The sequence below is a fragment of the Bufo gargarizans genome, chromosome 1, assembly GCF_014858855.1.
Source record: "Bufo gargarizans isolate SCDJY-AF-19 chromosome 1, ASM1485885v1, whole genome shotgun sequence".
NCBI classification, from domain to species: domain Eukaryota; kingdom Metazoa; phylum Chordata; class Amphibia; order Anura; family Bufonidae; genus Bufo; species Bufo gargarizans.
In genome coordinates this window covers 731,682,056-731,705,181 of record NC_058080.1, presented here as the reverse complement: position 1 = coordinate 731,705,181, position 23,126 = coordinate 731,682,056, and the positions used below count along the sequence as shown (strand labels likewise).

Below are 23,126 nucleotides of genomic sequence, written 5' to 3'. Positions count from 1 at the left end.
CTGTATAGACAATGAGGACATTGAAATCGTTTGTCGCCGGCACATCACCCCGTGCAAAGAGGGAAGTGCTTCCCACAACAATGAAAATACTGTATAGGTGAATGAACTAAGTTTCGGTCACAAAGAGCAGATGATGATATAAGTGCAACCTATCCTGCAACGTGCTATATCAATAGTCGGCACAAAAAGTCTGCCAGTATACATGGCTCTTACTGTCCTGCTTTAGCTAGAACTCCAGCTGTAAGACAGTTGTCATTTACTCATCACCCTCTAATGATAATAAGATGACTCTACTCATTCTGTCCCAGTCTACACAGCAAAGCTAACAAGTGAGCTGCAAAAAACAGCAAGTTTCAGGCTATTGTGTCTGCTCTAGTGGCCAGTGTAAGAACTGCAATATTTCTGGACTTGCTTTCTGCTCATTAAGCTTAGTACACAAATTGGTAGTGGACTGAAGCAGATGTGAAGACATACCTGAGTAGCTATGGAAATAGGTCAAATTCCCAAGAAAATAAACTGTTATCACAAATGAGGTTAAGGGTGCCCAGTGCGTGGTACCATAACCGCCAGGTGCTTAGGCTCTTATCAGAAAACCACGCCCCGCACCTCTCTCTTGGTTTTCATTGATGGCTCCAGCACTGTCCTACACAACTCTCTTCTGCACTGACAACTGGGGCAGAATGAGCAGAGTCATCTCATTATTGTTAGAGGGTGGAGAGTATATGACAGCTATATAGTACTGCTGGAGATATGTTTGCTATAAGTAATATAAGCAGATAGTAGCTGACAGACCACCTATAAGACTTTGTATATTGCAGTTCTCACATTGGCCACTAGAGCAGACACAATAGGCTGACGTTATCTGCTTTCTATAATACACTGGCCAGCTTTGCTGTATAGACTGGAACAAGATGAGCAGATTAACCTCATCTTTATAGGACAGATAAGTTAATGGCAGCTCTTCTGTACTGCTTGATGCCTAGATATGGTCTTGGCAATTAGACCTCTCTCCACAGCCACAAAGGTATGTTTCCACATCTGTTAGTAATATAATCAGTATAATGAGCAGAAAGTAACTGAAAGACCCATTTTAAGCCTTGACATATGCTAACCACTGAAGAAGATACATTCGGGTGACCTTTCCTGTTTTCTACAGCTCACTGGTGAGCTCTTTTGTGTAGACTGGGACAGAACAAACAGAGTCATCTCATTATCATTTAAAGGTGGGCATGTCAATGACTCTAATAAGCTCTACTGTACTGCTGGAAGCCTAGATAATCCAGAATAGTAACACTATAGTAACACGATGTCTCCGCATCGGTTTCTGTCCCCTTCCTGGCGCTCTAATTAATTTAATGGGTGGAAAGGAAATGATGAACTCCTTTAAAATTTAGCGAATTGTAACAAATACAAATAAAATTAAAAACCTAATTTACACAGTATGTTATTTGAGACTTTCCCTTTAAGGAAAGCAACTTGATCAAGGTGGAAACTTTTTATATATATATATAAAAAAAAAAAAGTAACAAAGACCAGTAGCTCAAAGATGAAATTTCTGGAAACCAGAAACAGCTTTAAAACAGCTGTGTGTAAAAGGGAGCCCCGTACGTCTCTCTATCATCCCGCGCCATCCGCACGCCTCGACTTGTGTGGCTTCTGCCAATAAAAGTCTAGCCATTTTTGGGGTTTAGGAAACTTACAGGCAAATGATTTCCAGGTTTCCTCCTTCAGAAAGTTTATTTGAGGTAAGTTATTAAGGCAGGGCCCGACCAGAATTCAGGATGGAAGCAATTATCCATTTAGGCCCATGTTTCCGTACATACCTGTGGCAGGGACTATTTTAGGACCATAGACCATATTTAGCAATAACATGCCAGTCCTGATCATTACTAACATCATAGGATTCAATGGGCCATGAGAAGAATCCAGATGGCTGGTGGGGTAACCGTATACATATCCTACGATATCATCTGCATCCCTGGTAGGGAACGTCGCATAGTAGAGAAGTGAGAGTGCACGGTGCAAGCGCAGCCACCTCTCAATTCTCCGTTATGGGACCGCCACAAATAGTCGAGCCAGCTCTCAATTTAGGAACTCCTATAGCGGTGAACGGAGGGTGGCCCCACATGCACGGCTGCTCTCTGTTCACTGCAAGCAAATATTCAGTTCACTGCCCTAGCCTTGTATCTAAATACCCTGGCCAAGGGTCAGGTTTTTGTCACCTCCCCTGGTACCTAGTATATGGCCTACAAGCCCCCCTAGCTAGGACACTACCCAGTCTTAAAGGGGTTTTCCAAGACTTTTATACTCTGCATAGGTCATCAGTATCTGATCGGTGGGCACCCGACACCCAGGACCGCCGCAGGTCAACTGTTTGAGAAGGCAGCAGTGCTCATGTGAGCGCCACGGCCTTCTCTCTACTCACCAAGTACTGCGCCGTACATTGTATAGCGGCTGTGCTTGGAATCGCGCTCACCCCCATTGACTTCTATGGGACTGAGCTGCATCTAGGCCATGCGACTGATGAAAGTGACGTCACATGACCTAAGCTAACCTTTGAGAAGGCTATGGTGCTACTTCTCAAACAGCTGATCGGCAGGGGTCCCGGGTGTCAGACCCCCACCGATCAGATAAGGATGACCTATACAGAGGATAGGTCATCAGAATAAAAGTCTCAGTAAACCCCTTTAATTGACCTGTTTCCTTACATACCATAAAATTAAGAAACAAGATTAGAAGAGTATCTTGTAAAGGATAAGAGGTGAGGTCCAAACAAGACATGGGTCCTTCTCTCCTGGGGTGTGGTGGCATGAAGACAAAGGGAAGTCCTTCTATATTTGTTCACTCTGTGGCACCTACCTATGTATGCCCTGAGCCCTACTACAAACAGTCCATCCTCTAAATGGTCTAAGGGGTGGGAATCAACAATAGAGCCCTGTTGGTCCTTCTGACTGACCAAAAGGGTCTCTTGAGAACTACAAAAGGAGAACTGAGCCTTAGCAGGTGGCATAGTTTAAACAGAAGAGACCTGCCGGCAGGGTCCATGATCGGAGACAACTCCAATCAATTGCATCCACAGCATCTGCAGCAGTAAGACATTGCAGTCTAAGGCCTCCTGCACACGAACATGCGCGCCCCATTGCGGACCGTATTTGTGGATCCGCAATATACAGGTGCCGTTCCGTGGGCATTCAGCATCACAGATGCGGACGCATTCACTTCAATGGGTCCGCAAATCCGGAGATGCGGAATGGTGTGGAACGGAAGCACGGAACGGAACATTACGGAAGCACTGCTTCCGTGGGGTTTCGTCCTGTACTTCCGTTCCGCAAAAAGATAGAACACGTCCTATCTTTTTGCGGAACGGCCGGATCGCGGACCTATTAAAGTTAATGGGTCCGCGATCCGCTGAGGCTGCCCCACGGACGGTGTTCGTGCATTGCGGCCCGCAGCACGGCCACGGGGCGCACACGTTCGTGTGCAGGAGGCCTAAGGTAGAATCAATCTAATGATTGCAAGTTCAAGTCCCCTAGGGGAGCTACAAATAAAAATAAAACTGTTTTAAAAAAGTTTCTAAAAATATAAAAAAACACAAAGAATAAAAAATTCACATCATGCACCTTTCCCATTTTACATATATAAAATAAATAAACCCAAAAATAAGCATTACTGGTATTACTGGCAAACTTTTATAATATAAAAAGATTAATCTGGTATGGTAAATGGTGCAATATGAAAAAAAATAAGTAAATTGTCATTTTTTGATCGCTTCACCTCCTAAAAATAATTGAATAAAAAGTCATACACGCCCCAAAATGGTATTAATAAAAACGACAGATCAGCCTGCAAAAATGAGCCCTCACACAGCTCCATAGAGGGAAATTTTTCACATTATTTTTTTTTAAGTATTAAAACATAAGAAAAACTATAAAAATGTGGTATCGCTGTACCCGTCCTGGCCCGCAGGATAAAGATGCCGTGTCATTTTTACTGCACAATGAACGCTGTAAAAACAATACCCATAAAACAAAGGCGGAATTGCATTTTTTTCCAATTTCACCCCATTTAGAATTTTTTTCCTGCTTTCCGCTACATCGTATGTGATATTAAAAGCTGCCATTAGAAAGTACAAAGGGTCCTATAAAAAACAAGCTATGTGAACGGAAAAATAAAAAAGTGAAAAAAATGAACAAAAAAACCCTAAACAAAACAGACATTGTCTGTGTCAGGAAGGGGTTAAGCAATTCCACAAAGGGGTATTCCAATCTTAGATATTTTTGGCATTACCCCAGGGCAGCGATGGAGGTGGCCGCGAATATGCGCTGGTCTCTCCATTCACATCTATGGGAGGGACCATAGACTTGAATGAACCACTTCTCCATTGGCCACATCCACTGTTAGCCACCTCGCCTGGTGGAATTGGGGTCAGGGGACCCCTTTAAGCTGCTCCACATACCAAGCAGCTGTTCTGTAGGACACTGTAGACAAATCTGTCCATGATTTTGTAAAAATAAACGTGCCCAGATCCTGTCCCAAGCGACCTCTGCCCGGGTGATCGGTCACCCCTCCTGGTGAGGCCGGTGGGAATCTTCTCCAGTCCTTGCATAGCTGACATTCCTCACATATACCTGACGCTTTTATCTCAACGGTAAACAAGGCTCTAATAATAATTAATACCCAACACACGGGGACGCGGGCGGAGCCGCCTCCTCTGGCAGAGGTTACCTGCGCTGCAAGAGGTCTGCTCCGAAAAATTCCTGGTGACAGCTGCACAAAGCCTGGAGGGCAGGTCAAATACTTATGGCATTAATGTATAACTAGGCCAGACCCAAAGTTATTACCCCCGGCCGCCTGGATTGATTCCCAAATCTGACAAGACAAATTGGAACATATTGTTACCTGGTCCAACATTTAGGCCTGAAGCACATGACCGTGTCTGTTTTCTGGTCCACAAAACGTGGGTCCGCAAAATAAAGATGTGATCCGTGTGCTGTCCATGACTTCAACGGGTACGTGATCTGCATTTTGCGGACATATGCCGTCCTTTTGCGGAAAGGACAAAAGGATGTGCAAAGCACACAGAGCTTTCCGCATTCTGTTTGTCCGTTCCGCAAAAAGATAGAGCATGTTTTATACTTGGCTGCAAAATGTGGACCACGGACCCATTAAAGGGGTTTTCCGAGATTTTTTTTTTTTTTACTGATGACTTATCTTGAGGATAGGTCATCAGTACCTGATGGGTGGGGGTCCAACACCCGGGACCCCCAACAATCAGCTTTTTGAGAAGGCAACGGCGCTCCTAAGAAGGTCAATGGGCCCACAAAAAATGCGGATGCAACGCGCACGGTATTCACATTTTGCGGACCTCATTGTGAGATATTTTCCAATACAACTCCTTAACATTTTCAAGATCACTGTTTGCTGTCATTCAATAGGAACCTATATTGTTTACTTCAAGTGCATACTCTGTCCTGGTCATGTGATGGGAGCCATGACCTGTCTGTCCATCACATGACCAGGCAAGCAAGCTAATCTAAATTTGGTGCAACGGATTCCAATAGAAGGAACACATTTTACCTACACCTAGCGGTGTCCTAGGGGTGGCCAGTCAATTTGTGACACCTTCCAACTGCAGCTTCCAACTAAGACTCCTCATGCCGATTAAAGCACTCTCCACGAGGAGAGATAGTACCCCCAAATCTTGACCTAGGCGTCTCACCCAGTTAAGCCAGTTCTCTCTGCTCTGCACTGATCAGGCACCCTGAAACACCTGTCTGCAGATGAGGTGATGATTATTATTATCCTTAAGGAGAAATAGTACCCCCCAAAAACTAATTTAGCAAATGGGTAGAGTGATGTACCCCGATTGACAGAGAGGCATCAACTACATCTATAACACGAAGAGCTCAAAATCTAATTTGTAAATGAGGCTGCTCTTTCTACCCTTCTCCCAGCAGGAAGTCCCAGCCTGATCTCAAGCACGAACCACACCCCATCATTCATCATCATGTGGCAAAGCTTATATATATATATATGTGCAACTGTAGCTTAGGAAACTCCATCAATGTGAGACTTCATCTCTCACTAAAGAGCTGGCATTTGACAGACGCCTCAATAACGAGAAGCAAAATATGGAATGTCAAATGGATGGGTTGCAAATAATCTATCAATAACCTAACATTTTCCTCTTGGAAACTGGCCTACTGTGCCAGTGAAGCTGCCATGTGAATAGCGCAGAGTCTCAATTCTAAATGAGGCTGCTCTTTTTTTCCCCTCTCCCAGCAAGAAGTTCCAGCATGATATTGTCACGGCTGAGGATGGGGAAAACCCTCAGCCGTGCGATGCCAGAAGATGTTAAGCGCTGCTTGGCCAGGACGACAGTATTAGGGAGCAGGTCACCTGCTATCGCGTCCCTAAACTGACCCTGACTCCTAATCATATGAGTCAACCCTGAAGGTGGGAGGACTCATACACCGGATGCCTTGGGGTCCCTGCTAGCCCTCAGGATTGCCCTGGAACAAGGTGCAGGGTAAGAAGACCTGTTCTTCCTAGGCACGGAGGAACAGGAGTCTCACTAGCCAAGCTGCAAAGGGAAGAGAATATAAACGGCCTATGGATATGGCAGGAGGATGAAAAGCACTTCCACACCTACCTGCCACAGACACACAGACTGGATCCCGTGCAATACCGCAAGTGTCCACACCCAAACACCAGTGGACACAGCACACACACAAACACACATGAACCCAGATCCATAGGTGCATAACATCACAAAGGAAAACATCAACAGAACATCGTGTATAAAAATATATAACAATAATTCTATGACCACAAGGGTGGCCCCCACTGGCAGGTGGAATTACTAGGAGGGTTTCTCCAGCAAAGCATGGCTGAAGTTCCTCTCAGCTACTGAACTCCAAAGAGGCTTTATAGCCCAAAGTGGCCACACCCACACAGACACACAAGGAGAGGGAATTAACCCTTCCAACACTTACAGGGAGTGAAACCACTAAAAGGGGAAGTGTCCAAATGCACATCACACTGCGGCTGTTACCGCTGGCAACGACATGGGTGGCAACCATGTCCTGGGAGTCAGCCAGAAGGCCGAGACACTGCCACCACATGTACAGATATCAAGCTAGCACTAATATTTTCATCTTGGAGGATTGTCTACTGTTCTGAATCTGTATTTGACAGTGAAGCTGCCATGTGAATAGTTCAGAGTCTAGTTTGTAAATGGGGCTGCTCCTTCTATCCCTCTACCAGCGAGAAGTCCCAGCATGATATCAAGCTAGCACTAATATTTTCATCTTGGAGGACTGTCTACTGTTATGCATCTGTGTCTAACAGTGAAACTGCCATGTGAATGACTCAGAATAGTTTGTAACTGAAGCTGCTCCTCCAACCCTTCTCCCAGCAAGAAGTCCCAGCACGATCTAAAGCTAGCATTAATATTTTTATCTTGGAAGACTGTCTACTGTTTTGACAGTGAAGCTGCCATGTGAATAGCTCAGAATTTCGTTTTTAAATGAGGCTCCTCTTTCTTTCCCTCACCCAGCGAGAAGTCCCAGCATGATCTCAAGCTAGCACTAATATGGAGGACTGTCTACAGTTCTGCATCTGTATTTGACAGTGAATCTGCCATGTGAATAGTTCAGAGTCTAGTTTGTAAATGAGGCTGCTCTTTCTACCCCTCTCCCAGCGGGAAGTCCCAGCGTGATCTCAAGCTCTAATTAGCACTAACCTTTTCATCATGAAGGTCTGTATCCCATTATTAAGTTTTTTCTTTTTCTATTATTTGGACATCACTGCTTGACATCAATATATTTTTCAGATTCAGCTCCAGATAATAGATATTGATGCAGCCTGTGTGACTGCCAGGGATTCTATCTTCTACCCCCGGCTTGTTGTAGTACATGTGGCAATGGTTTTGCAGCTTATATCTGGAGCCATGAATCATCTGTAACAAATGTGCTGTAACACATGGGGAAGAAAATGGAGAAGGGCCCCCCGGAGACCCATAACTCACAAGCAGGGAGCTCTCTAGTGACTGTAGCCTATGAAACATAGCGGAGGACGGATGATTTACGCCAAACATTGCAGTTCAGACAAAGGACACATTTAACATGTTATATGCTGTAGATCAGGGATGCCCAACCTACGGACCTCCAGCTGTTGCAAAACTACAACTCCCAGCATGCCCAGACAGCCTACAGCTATCAACCTACAGCAGGGCATGGTGGGAGTTGTAGTTTCACAACAGTTGGAGGGCCGGAGGTTGAGCATCCCTGCTGTAGATCATACGTGGAGTCCTACACTAATGGATCTTACCTTGTCATCTAAAAGGCTATCTACTAGTTCAGGTGGTCTCAGACTGTAAAACTATGGTCGATTCCCCCAATAACATATATGTTCTACCTATTACTTAAAGAGGATCTGCAACCAGGATCAGCCTAATTAAACTTGCCAAACCTCCTGGTAGGGTTGTTCCTGCTGACTAAAATAATATCTTTCTCACTAAAATCACTTAGACCGTTCATGAGATACTTTAGTTTTAATCAATATGAAAATTAGGGTTTTAGTGCACCAACGGGTGTTTCCTCACTCCTGGGTGCACCTCAGCTCCTCCTTTTCCTGATATTGGCACACACCGCTTCCCTTCATTTTCATTGTGCTCTTGCCTGGCCTTGCTCTCAGCAGCAGGGAATTGTGAAGTTCATGTATAGCACATCTACAATGCATGCGCAAGCACAATGAGGATGCATGCGCCTGTCAATCAAGGGAAAGGGGGGAGTGACAAAGTCAAGAAAGCAGAGGAGCTGAGGTGCACTACTACTTAATGTGGCCTTAGAACCAGAACCATGGCCAACAGTCCATATACACCAAATAACATAAATGTTCTATCTACTACTTAAGGTGGCCTCAGACAGCAGAATAATGGTAGACAGTCCAAACACCCTCAATAACATACATATTCTATCCACTGCTTAAGGTGGCCTTACAACCAGAACCATGGCCAACAGTCCAAATATACCCAATCACATACATCATCTATTTACTGGAATGGAAGGTGGAATTAGAACCAGAACCATGGCCAACAGTCCAGACCCCCTAATGACACCCATGCTCTATCTACTACTTAGGTTTGCCTTAGAACCAGAATCATGGTCGACAGTCCAGATACCCCCAAACACATACATGTTCTATCTACTACTTGGTGACCTCAGAAGTCAATGGCCTACTGACCAGATATCTGCAATAGCTTTTAGTTACAATCTTTCTTGATCACATTTGTACTGATTAATAAATAAACCCAAGCTGGATGTCTTCTTGACATACTTTTGTGTAGCTCGTAGAGGCAGTCTATTTTATAGCTGTCTGACCTTGTACTGAATTGGTGGTCACATAGGAAACTCTAAGATCCATAACACATAAATGGAGTTGTCCACTTTTCCCAATTTCATTTTCATTACATTGAAAAAAAAGGTTATCCCGTTGATGGGACCATTAGCGATCAGCTATGATCTGTGGGGAGACCCAGAAGAAAGTGATCAATTCCCCTGCACGGTGGTCACATAGGAAACTCTAAGATCCATAACACATAAATGGAGTTGTCCACTTTTCCCAATTTCATTTTCATTACATTGAAAAAAAAGGTTATCCCGTTGATGGGACCATTAGCGATCAGCTATGATCTCTGGGGAGACCCAGAAGAAAGTGATCAATTCCCCTGCACTGCCACCACAGGGCAAATTAGGCATTGCACGGTACTCACTGCAAACAATAAGGCTCTCTATGTCAAGCTCAACCCTACTGGGTCCTCCAAGGAGAGAGATACACTCTTTGTAGGTCCACTCCGCTCTGCCTAATTGAGGGAGGTCCCGAAGAACGGACCACCATCTATTAACTCATAAATACACCCGAAAAAAAGAATTTAAAAATGTATTTTCCAAACTGGAAATCAAATTTAAGAGGGAGCTACAGGAAGAGGAAGATTATCTGATCTTGCCATCGATCCAAAGTCATCATGCTTAGTTTCCATTATGTCTATAGCCTCCTAAAGGGATGTAATACTTAAGGGAGTTACTGCAGTGCACATATGATTTACAATATCTTAGCACTTAGCATTTTCTGAATATGAACAATAAGTCTCATGATAGATCCAGAGGACCCCTGAACATTGCCTCTATTGCACAGAGCAGTCCTCAAGGGGTCTTCATAATGGAAGCAGCGGTTTAACCCTTGCCCCACATTACATTCCAGACTTCTCAGGAGGATTGGGGTCAGGACATGACAAGCTTGGCCAACCCAGTTTCCTGCAGCTGATTTCTGTTGCAGAATCTCTTACACGCCGCAGTTGACGTTTCTTGACACTTTTCCTAAGGAGCCTGGAAATCCTCCCAACATGTCTCATTGTCCGTGCACTGACCCCAACCACCTACCGGGGCCGATGAAGCCAAATAAGGTGAACAATGAGGGGGTACAGTGTTTGGTATGTAGGAAACCGAAATTGATAAAAGTATGTTTAGTGGAACAGATGACTCAAGTGTATGGACGAGATCCATTAAGACCCTGATTGTTGTAATGTTGAGATGTGATGTAATGTATCGCAGTCCCGGGAGGATGAATGGTCTGGATGGAGCTGACATAGACAGACTCGAGTGGAGACCATCTGGCAGGCAATTAGAAGATAGGAGTGTCACACAAACAAACAGCCCAGTATTCAAGACTATCAGGGAAGTATCCTCATTTGACTTCATGTTGTCAATAAAGCATTGCGTCTGCAAGACAAGGGTCGAAAAAGAATTTCTGGAATACTAGACTGTGGTCTGACCGGCAGCAGTGATTACACTAGACTGTGGCCTGACCGGCAGCAGTGATTACACTAGACTGTGGCCTTACCGGCAGCAGTGTTTACACTAGACTGTGGCCTGACCGGCAGCAGTGATTACACTAGACTGTGGTCTGACCGGCAGCAGTGATTACACTAGACTGTGGCCTGACCGGCAGCAGTGATTACACTAGACTGTGGCCTGACCGGCAGCAGTGTTTACACTAGACTGTGGCCTGACCGGCAGCAGTGATTACACTAGACTGTGGCCTTACCGGCAGCAGTGTTTACACTAGACTGTGGCCTGACCGGCAGCAGTGATTACACTAGACTGTGGTCTGACCGGCAGCAGTGATTACACTAGACTGTGGCCTGACCGGCAGCAGTGATTACACTAGACTGTGGCCTGACCGGCAGCAGTGTTTACACTAGACTGTGGCCTGACCGGCAGCAGTGTTTACACTAGACTGTGGCCTGACTGGCGGCAGTGTTTACACTAGACTGTGGCCTGACTGGCGGCAGTGTTTACACTAGACTGTGGCCTGACCGGCGGCAGTGTATACACTAGACTGTGGCCTTACTGGCAGCAGTGATTACACTAGACTGTGGCCTGACTGACGGCAGTGTTTACACTAGACTGTGGCCTGACTGGCGGCAGTGTTTACACTAGACTGTGGCCTGACTGGCGGCAGTGTTTACACTAGACTGTGGCCTGACTGGCGGCAGTGTTTACACTAGACTGTGGCCTGACCGGCGGCAGTGATTACACTAGACTGTGGCCTTACTGGCAGCAGTGATTACACTAGACTGTGGCCTGACTGGCGGCAGTGTTTACACTAGACTGTGGCCTGACTGGCGGCAGTGTTTACACTAGACTGTGGCCTGACCGGCGGCAGTGTATACACTAGACTGTGGCCTTACTGGCAGCAGTGATTACACTAGACTGTGGTCTGACTGGCGGCAGTGTTTACACTAGACTGTGGCCTGACCGGCGGCAGTGATTACACTAGACTGTGGCCTGACTGGCGGCAGTGTTTACACTAGACTGTGGCCTGACCGGCGGCAGTGATTACACTAGACTGTGGCCTCACTGGCGGCAGTGTTTACACTAGACTGTGGCCTGACCGGCGGCAGTGTTTACACTAGACTGTGGCCTGACCGGCGGCAGTGATTACACTAGACTGTGGCCTCACTGGCGGCAGTGTTTACACTAGACTGTGGCCTGACCGGCGGCAGTGTTTACACTAGACTGTGGCCTGACCGGCGGCAGTGTATACACTAGACTGTGGCCTGACCGGCAGCAGTGATTACACTAGACTGTGATCCGACCGGAAGTAGTGTTTACACTAGACTGTGGTCTGACCAGCAGCAGTGATTACATTAGACTGTGGTCTGACCAGCAGCAGTGATTACACTAGACTGTGGCCTTACTGGCAGCAGTGATTACACTAGACTGTGGCCTGACCAGCAGCAGTGTTTACACTAGACTGTGGCCTGACCGGCGGCACTGTTTACACTAGACTGTGGTCTGACCGGCAGCAGTGATTACACTAGACTGTGGCCTGACCGGCACAGTGTTTACACTAGACTGTGGCCTTACTGGCGGCAGTGATTACACTAGACTGTGGCCTTACTGGCAGCAGTGATTACACTAGACTGTGCCCTTACTGGCAGCAGTGATTACACTAGAGTAGACTGTGGCCTGACTGGCGGCAGTGTTTACACTAGACTGTGGCCTGACTGGCGGCAGTGTTTACACTAGACTGTGGCCTGACCGGCGGCAGTGTTTACACTAGACTGTGGTCTGACCGGCGGCAGTGTTTACACTAGACTGTGGCCTGACTGGCAGCAGTGTTTACACTAGACTGTGGCCTGACTTGCAGCAGTGATTACACTAGACTGTGGCCTGACCGGTGGCAGTGTTTATATTAGACTGTGGACTGACCGGTGGCAGTGATTACACTAGACTGTGGACTGACCGGTGGCAGCGTTTACACTAGGCTATGGACTGAATGCCGGCAAAGTTTACAATAGACTGTGGACTGACTGCCGGGAAAGTTTACAATAGACTGGACTGACCATTGGCAGAATTTACACTACAATATGGACTGACTAGCGGAAGCATTTACAGTAGACTGTGGGCTGACTGGTGGCAGCATTTACAGTAGATTGCGGACTGACCGGTGGCAGCGTTTACACTAGACTGTGTACTGACTGCCGGCAAAGTTTACACTAGACTGTGGACTGACTGCCGGGAAAGTTTACAATAGACTGGACTGACCATTGGCAGAATTTACACTACAATATGGACTGACTAGCGGCAGCATTTACAGTAGACTGTGGGCTGACTGGTGGCAGCATTTACAGTAGATTGCGGACTGACCGGCGGCAGCATTTACACTAGACTGGGGACTGACTGCCAGGAAAGTTTATAATAGACTTGGACTGACCGTTGGCAGAATTTACACTACAATATGGACTGACTAGCGCCAGCATTTACAGTAAACTGTGGGCTGACTAGTGGCAAATGTTAACACTAGACTGCGGACTGACCGGCAGCAGTGTTTACACTAGACTGTGGCCTGACCGGCGGCAGTGTTTACACTAGACTGTGGTCTGACCGGCGGCAGTGTTTACACTAGACTGTGGCCTGACCGGCGGCAGTGTTTACACTAGACTGTGGCCTGACTGGCAGCAGTGATTACACTAGACTGTGGCCTGACCGGTGGCAGTGTTTACATTCGACTGTGGACTGACAGGTGGCAGTGATTACACTAGACTGTGGACTGACCGGTGGCAGCGTTTACACTAGGCTATGGACTGAATGCCGGCAAAGTTTACAATAGACTGTGGACTGACTGCCGGGAAAGTTTACAATAGACTGGACTGACCATTGGCAGAATTTACACTACAATATGGACTGACTAGCGGAAGCATTTACAGTAGACTGTGGGCTGACTGGTGGCAGCATTTACAGTAGATTGCGGACTGACCGGTGGCAGCGTTTACACTAGACTGTGTACTGACTGCCCGCAAAGTTTACACTAGACTGTGGACTGACTGACGGGAAAGTTTACAATAGACTGGACTGACCATTGGCAGAATTTACACTACAATATGGACTGACTAGCGGCAGCATTTACAGTAGACTGTGGGCTGACTGGTGGCAGCATTTACAGTAGATTGCGGACTGACCGGTGGCAGCGTTTACACTAGACTGTGTACTGACTGCCGGCAAAGTTTACACTAGACTGTGGACTGACTGACGGGAAAATATACAATAGACTGGACTGACCATTGGCAGAATTTACACTACAATATGGACTGACTAGCGGCAGCATTTACAGTAGATTGTGGACTGACCGGCGGCAGCATTTACACTAGACTGGGGACTGACTGCCAGGAAAGTTTATAATAGACTTGGACTGACCGTTGGCAGAATTTACACTACAATATGGACTGACTAGCGCCAGCATTTACAGTAGACTGTGGACTGACCAGTGGCAGCTTTTACATTGGACTGTGGAATGACAGACAGCAGCATTTACACTGGATTGTGGGTTGACCGGCAGCAGTGTTTATACTAGACTATGGACCGACCCTTGACGGTGTTGACATTGGACTGTGGACTGACAGACGGCAGCGTATACACTAGACTGTGGACTGCCCGTCGGCAGCGTTTACACTAGACTGTGGACTAACTGGCAGAAGCGTTTACACTAGACTGTGGACTGACCGTTGGCAGCATTTACACTAGACTGTGGACTGACCGTCTGCAGCGTTTACACTAGACTATGGCCTGACCCTCGGCAGACTTTACACTAGACTATGGACTGACCCTCGGCAGACTTTACGCTAGACTGTGGACTGACCCTCGGCAGACTTTACGCTAGACTGTGGACTGACCCTCGGCAGACTTTACGCTAGACTGTGGACTGACCCTCGGCAGACTTTACACTAGACTGTGGACTGACCCTCGGCAGACTTTACACTAGACTGTGGAGTGACCCTTTGCAGACTTTACACTAGACTGTGGACTGACCCTTGGCAGACTTTACACTAGACTGTGGACTGACCCTTGGCAGACTTTACACTAGACTGTGGACTGACGCTCGGCAGACTTTACACTAGACTGTGGACTGACCCTTGGCAGACTTTACACTAGACTGTGGACTGACCGTCGGCAGCGTTTACACTAGACTGTGGACTGACCCTCGGCAGACTTTACACTAGACTGTGGACTGACCCTCGGCAGACTTTACACTAGACTGTGGACTGACCCTCGGCAGACTTTACACTAGACTGTGGACTGACCCTCGGCAGACTTTACACTAGACTGTGGACTGACCCTCGGCAGACTTTACACTAGGCTGTGGACTGACCCTCGGCAGACTTTACACTAGACTGTGGACTGACCCTTGGCAGACTTTACACTAGGCTGTGGACTGACCCTCGGCAGACTTTACACTAGACTGTGGACTGACCCTCGGCAGACTTTACACTAGACTGCAAACTTACTGGCGGCAGAATTTACACTAGACCAGTGGTGCCCAACCTTTTTTCATCTGAGGGCCAGAACCAGGTAGCTTTGCCAGAAAGAAATGCAAACACTGTGAGGGGGCACGTGTGAGCATTACTAAAATACATAATACGTAGGCCTACACTTGTTGAAATCTGCGTTAGAGGCTGCGTTTGGAGCCTGTTGCAGATTCTGTCGAAAGACCAGACAAAATAGCCTCATATGCAGCACTTTTGTGTCCGGTAAAAAGACAGATCCCGAACGGAAACTGAACGGATCCCATCATAGTCGGTGGAGTCAGTTCAGCTTCTTCCCTGTGGGGTGACAGGAGGAAGGATGGAGCAGGGTCACACCTCCTCTTCATATACAGGGTCCTGTCACATCTCCCCCTCATATACAGGGTCCTGTCACATCTCCCCCTCATATACAGGGTCCTGTCAAATCTCCCCCTCATATACAGGGGTCCTGTCACATCTCCCCCTCATATACAGGGTCCTGTCACATCTCCCCTTCATATACAGGGTCCTGTCACGTCTCCCCCTCATATACAGGGCCCTGTCATGTCTCCCCCTCATATACAGGGCCCTGTCATGTCTCCCCCTCATATACAGGGCCCTGTCACGTCTCCCCTCATATACAGGGTCCTGTCACACCTCCCCCTCACATACAGGGTCCTGTCACATTTCCCCCTTTATGTACAGGGTCCTGTCACATCTCCCCCTCATATACAGGGTCCTGTCACACCTCCCTCTCATATACAGGGTCTGTCACATCCTCCCTCTCATATACAGGGTCCTGTCACGTCTCCCCCTCATATACAGGGTCCTGTCACGTCTCCCCCTCAGATACAGGGTCCTGTCACGTCTCCCCCTCATATACAGGGTCCTGTCACGTCTCCCCCTCATATACAGGGTCCTGTCATGTCTCCCCCTCATATACAGGGTCCTGTCACATCTCCCCCTCATATACAGGGTCCTGTCACACCTCCCCCTCATATACAGGGTCCTGTCACATCTCCCCCTCATATACAGGGTCCTGTCACATCTCCCCCTCATATACAGGGTCCTGTCACGTCTCCCCCTCATATACAGGGTCCTGTCATGTCTCCCCCTCATATACAGGGTCCTGTCACGTCTCCCCCTCATATACAGGGTCCTGTCACATCTCCCCCTCATATACAGGGTCCTGTCACGTCTCCCCCTCATATACAGGGTCCTGTCACGTCTCCCCCTCATATACAGGGTCCTGTCATGTCTCCCCCTCATATACAGGGTCCTGTCACGTCTCCCCCTCATATACAGGGTCCTGTCACGTCTCCCCCTCATATACAGGGTCCTGTCATGTCTCCCCCTCATATACAGGGTCCTGTCACGTGACAGGGCCCTGTATATGAGGGGGAGATGTGACAGGACCCTGTATATGAGGGGGAGACGTGACAGGACCCTGTATATGAGGGGGAGACGTGACAGGACCCTGTATATGAGGGGGAGATGTGACAGGGCCCTGTAAATGAGGGGAAGTTATTAGACTTCGCATAATAACTTCATAAATCAATTTCTACTGTATAAAAACATTTCCCGAACGCATGTTCGGTTCCAAGTGGAGCCAATACATTCTAATACTGAACAAAGTTTTATGCAAATTGACTTCGGATGTTTCATCCGAAGTCGATTCGCTCATCCCTAGTAGTGACTACATTTTAGCTGCAGCTAAAAAACGTTGTATGAAATCCAGGGAAGTCGATTCGCTCATCTCTAGTCACTACTAAAGAAAACTGGGAGACTGGGAAGTGGAGTGTATTCTGGACGGCCGAGCTCCTTCCTATAAAAATGTACAAATAATTGGGAGTGACTATCCTGAAGCTTCTAGGATATCCTCCTAGCTCTGCGCACATTTCCTGAGCTCCGGTACTTGACGGCTTTCTCTCTACTTTCTTTTCTTACAGTTATAATTGTGAAAATGATTCTGGATCAATAGGGGAATTGCATGAATAACAATCCCCCAAAATACATCTATTGTAGGAGTCACAGGACAGGGGAAGCCATGTCCTATGTACAGCAGAAACAGGCATGCATAAAACTGTTTCCCTGTTTCACAGAAAATGCAAAACAGTCACTTTTCTCTCATAGGGAGATACTGAAGTCGCAAGCAAAATTCTGTGCAGAGTCATTTCTTAATATATCAGAGTTCATAGATATATATATATATATACTTTATAAAATTCTGTCTGCCTGCAGCCACCACTAGAGGGAGCTCAGGAGCTTACTACATACATATATATATATATATGGGAGCTCAGGAGATTACTGCACACAGATATATACAGCCACCACTAGAGGGAGCTCAGGAGAATTCTGCATACAGATATATACAGCCACCACTAGAGGGAGCTCAGGAGATTACTGCATACAGATATATACAGCCACCACTAGAGGGAGCTCAGGAGATTGCTGCATACAGATATATACATACATTGAACTCAATTATAACACAGTATACAGTAAGCTTCTGAGCTCCCTCTAGTGGTGGCTGCAGATAGCAGATTTGTATAATTGAATTCCATGTGTATGTAGAGGATATGGAGATCTGTATCAGAAAAACAATCTAGACCCATATAAAGATATATCTCAATATGAATCACTACAAATTGTTGGACCTAACAAAAAAGATTGCTGTAAGGAACCTAAATTCCTATCCTACCTAGGTCTGCACTGCAGCTGAACGCTCTCTATTCTTCTCTGTTATCGGGCCATTCAGTCGGTGGAGGCCGCCTCCAGTGTTCTTCAATAGTAAAGCTAACGGGAGGTTCTGAAAACATCGGCCCCCCATGATCACTACTTCATCTCCCATATGTCTAGTGTTGGGACTCTCTTGAAACATTTGCATACATACATTAGTTACGGTATATTCCCGTTTACTGTCCCTTTAAGAAGCTGCCTCTGAGTGCACATGGCTGGGAACATGGCATAAAAGGAAAAACATCAGATCTCATTCTAATTTTATTCACTGAAACTCAATATTTCCGAAATACTCCCAAATTCACTTCCCTTTAATTATTTCCCCAGCCCTATGGTTGCGGCTACACCCACTGCAATCATCGTGCCTGGCTTCACTAAAGGGACTGACACATGAGATTATAGGAATTGCTCGCTGGTAATGGGAGGCGACCCCGACATAACCTGATTAACAGTCCACCTAAATGCTGTAGTACCTCAATTGTCCTTTGGTGGCGCTGCAGGGGAATTGATCGCCTATGTTGGTCACCATTTTCCAGAGAGGTATTCTCATCATTTTAAACTAACTATAAAAGACATAATGTCATCTGAATACCGCCATACAATGCCAAATAACGTGTCCATATAATGCCCACACAATACAGTCATTAAGTGGCCATATACCACCATACCATGACTAAATAGTACAGTCAAAATCCATGTAATACCACCATATAGTGCCCACATAATACCGCTATACATTTCCCACACAATAAGGCTAATAATCAGTACAATAATTCCCACATAAAACTGCCAATAATACCTCCATACTATGCTATAATGGTAAAGGCAGTGAAGGTTCACATGTCCGCACTCTCGGTTGGTCATGGTGGTTAGGTTCTTGTGGGCTCCCCAGGAAATGGTTGTCCCATGCCAACTGCCCACCGTATCTCATATTGATCGATTTGATTTATTTTATGCACTTATATAGCGCTGACATATACCGCAGCGCTTTACAGACATTACCATCAAGCTGTCCCCAATGGGGCTCACAATCTGTTCCCTATCAGGATGTCTTTGGAGTGTGGGAGGAAAACCGGAGGAAACCCACGCAAACACGGGGAGAACATACAAACTCCATGCAGATGTTGTCCTTGGTCAGATTCAAATCTAGGATTGCTTAACCACTGAGCCACTGTGTTGTTCTATCTATCTATCTCCTATCTATCTATCTATCTCCTATCTATCTATCTATCTATCTATCCCATATCTATCTATCTATCTATCTATCTCCTATCTATCTATCATGTATCTATCTATCATGTATCTATCTATCTATCATGTATCTATCTATCTATCTATCTATCTATCATGTATCTATCTCCTATCTATCTATCTATCTATCTCATATCTATCTATCTATCTATCTATCTCCTATCTATCTATCTATCTATCTATCTATCTATCTATCTATCTATCTATCTCATATCTATCTATCTATTTATCTATCTATCTATCTATCTCCTATCTATCTATCATGTATCTATCTATCTATCATGTATCTATCTATCTATCATGTATCTATCTATCTATCCATCATGTATCTATCTCCTATCTATCCATCATGTATCTATCTATCTATCTCCTATCTATCCTGTATCTATCTATCTATCTATCTATCTATCTATCTATCTATCTATCATGTATCCATCTCTCTAATATCTATCTAGGTTTCTCTCCCTATCTGTCCCCGTGTAGAAGCCCGTCCTGTACTTCCGTCCTCTTATCAGTCACCTCCAGGCTCCGCTCTCTGTGGTCTGTACTTTTCCACATCCGGACGTCAGGAGATAATAATATAAAGCGTCGTCATGTTAATAGTTATTTTTCCAATAATGTGATGAATTTAAAGAAACACTCTGTTTTATCAGGAAAACTGCATGAACAGCACTTCCTGATTATTCTGATCTATCGTGAGAATCTCTTCCCTTTAGCCTCAAGAATTTCTCAATATACCCTCCAGCCGAGCACATCGGGCCCTGGAGCCTGAGGGGGCCCGAAAGCCTCTCTGCCACATAAGAAGACATCAGTATTATAAATGAGCACTGCTGAGTGTTTGCTACTATTGTTTCCAAGCTACACAACAGCACAAATCTCTCTCCTGCCCTGATAGTTTGCTACAATGTATCAGTGCAGGTAAAATGTATCAGCCTGGAGCCCTTTGTCTGAGCTGGATGCAACCTTACGGTACTTTCACACTAGCGTTTTTCTTTTCCAGCGCTGAGTTCCGTCCTAGCGGCTCAATACCGGAAAAGAACTGATCAGTTTAAGGCTACTTTCACACTAGCGTTCGGGGTTCTGCTTGTGAGTTCCGTTTGAAGGCTCTCACAAGCGGCCCCGAAAGCATCCGTCCAGCCCTAATGCATTCTGAGTGGATGCGGATCCGCTCAGAATGCATCAGTCTGGCACCGTTTGGCCTCCGCTCAGTAGACAGACACCCGAATGCTGCTTGCAGCGTTCTGGTGTCCGCCTGGCCGTGCGGAGGCAAACGGATCCGTCCAGACTTACAATGTAAGTCAATGGGGACAGATCCGTTTGAAGTTGACACAATATGGTGCAATTTCAAAAGGATCCGTCACCCATTGACTTTCAATGTAAAGTCTGGACGGATCCGTCTGACTAACTTTCAGACTTAGAATTTTTTCTACAATATAATGCAGACGGATCTGCTCTGAACGGATCCCATCGTCTGCATTATAGGAGCAGATCTGTCTGTGCAGATACCAGACGGATCCGCTCCGAACGCAAGTGTGAAAGTAGCCTTATCCTAATATATTCTGAATGGAGAGCATTACGTTCAGGATGCATCAGGATGTCTTCAGTTCAGTCACTGAACAGCGTTTTGGACGGAGGAAATACCGCAGCATGCTGCAGTATTCTCTCCAACCAAATTTGCGGATCAGTTGCCGGATTAATTTACATTGAAATGTATTAGTGCCGGATCCGTCCTTCCGGTAAAAATGTGAAAAATATATATAACGATGACATCCGGAGAGATGGATCCGTTCTTGCAATGCATTTGTAAGACGGATCCACATCCGAATCCATCTACAAATGCTGTCCGTTTGCATGCAGATTGCCGGATCCGGCAGGCAGTTTCGGCGACGGAGCTGCTTGCCGGATCACTCTGCCGCAAGTGTGAAAGTAGCCGTAGCAAACCCTCAGCCGTGAGAAGCATTTGATCTGTAGTGGTTTCAGCCCCTGGATGTAGCACAATACGTTTACCAGCAGTCCTATGTAAGAACATAAAATAGTCATTGTAATGTTATTGTGAGTTGCAACCAATGACAAACCTATCTCTGCTATATCAGACGATTCAATTCAACGATTACATATCCAACAAACTCATCTCAGCTACAATTAGCCAGCTGTGCTCTACTACATCTAACAAACTCAGCACTACTATATCTCACATTGAGCATTTAAAATCTCATAGACCCAGCTTCAGAAATTAGGCTCAACCACATTCAGCACTGCTACATCTGCTCTGCTTTATCTGTATATGCAGAAACCTCACATAAAATGATTCTTATGGATAGAATTCACCGTATCAAACAAACAGCAGACGCAGCGATGACTACCAGATGCCGAGGATTTCGCCTCCAGAGAAAATGGAGCTTATTCTACGCATCAATAAAATTATGTAGAAAGAAGTGCGACACTGAGGAGTTACATAGCCGAGTTATTATATGACACTGCCCCCGGTGGTAGGATGTCCAGTGAGCGAGGCCACATCTTCAGTACACCTCCACAGCTGATCTTCAAGAGGTTGCCCGTGGATGTCGTAGACGGGGGTCCCCGCTCGAGAACCCTCCATGATGAAGAGCCGCTGGCCCTCACCCTAGGGGATTTGAACCATCCTTACAGTACGTGGTCGGCCATTTATTTACATGGCCACCTATAATACTACCTTGTCCCACTGCAGGTGAAATGTATGGCCAAACATGGCTTCCCCCAGTGTATATGCCGTAATTATAGAAATCTGGGCATATCATAGATCTAACAATAACAAAGACAGGTGCACTCTGCGGTCTTACTAACCAGGATGTATTGCCCTTGCGGCCCAGGTAGGTTTAGCGTTAGGTCCCGAGCTACTTGAGAAACCTTGGCGCGGTGCTCGGGCTCAGACATGTCCTCCAAGTAGGATCTGTTGGCTAATCTCTCAATTTTACACCAGTATGAGGGTTAGTAAGACCGCAGAGTGCACCTGTCTTTGTTATTGTTATATTATTTTTACTGTTTATCACATCCACAAATTTGCTATCCTGTGTAAGATGTCTATTGTGGTACTTGTGGTCCGCTGCAGGCATCCTCCATTGTATGCATTTTTGCTGGGGATTGCCATTAGCAGCGGACCACAAGTGCAGGATCTGCCCCCCCCCCCCGCTGGGGATTGCCATTAGCAGCGGACCACAAGTGCAGGATCTGCCCCCCCCCCCCCCCCCCCCCCGGTATAGATGCACCACTGCATATGGGGTTGAGCACTTCCTGCTTTTTAATACCACGCCAATCTGTAGTTTGCATATCATAGATCTAAAATATTGCTCAATGACCGCTACTGTAAAAAATCAAAAAATAAACTGCGTAATATACTTTATTTTATTGGACAAATCCTATTTTCTATACAGTAAAAACAGGTATAGTGACACATACCAGCCTAACCTTTGAAGGTCCAAGGACACGCGGTGGATAGGGACCTATAGATATGTTTGACATATATGCCAGTAGCTTTCCTGCTGCCTATGTCAAACTCAATGTGAACAGAGCCTTATTTGGTTGACTGCTCTCAAAAAGGGGATACAAAAAGGGAATTGCCAGGTAAGGAATTCCCTAAGAGATAAGCAGGGGCTCATTGATTATTTTTTCACTCACTTCATCGGAGACATCGCTCGGGTCTGTTCTGTCCTCCATAACCTCGGGTGGTGCCGCGCCGCTCCTCTGTACGCTCCAGCCCGAGGTCTCCTCCAGGCCGGCCACGGTGCTGTCGACAGCTCTTCCTTGTGAA

General features: G+C 46.2%; 1 protein-coding gene across 4 annotated transcripts in view; it reads right to left on the bottom strand.

Moving 5' to 3' along the window:
• Positions 1–23,126, bottom strand: part of RAI14 (retinoic acid induced 14) — a 150,248-nt gene that overhangs the window by 60,266 nt on the left and 66,856 nt on the right. For 2 of the 4 annotated variants that reach the window (XM_044276411.1, XM_044276414.1), the window contains exon 1: positions 22,994–23,118. The exons of the other annotated variants lie outside the window; for them this stretch is intronic. In XM_044276411.1, coding sequence (XP_044132346.1) covers positions 22,994–23,032 — 39 coding nt within the window. In that variant the 5' untranslated portion in view covers positions 23,033–23,118. Of the gene's footprint in view, positions 1–22,993; positions 23,119–23,126 lie in introns of those variants that run through there. 4 annotated transcript variants of the gene reach the window in all.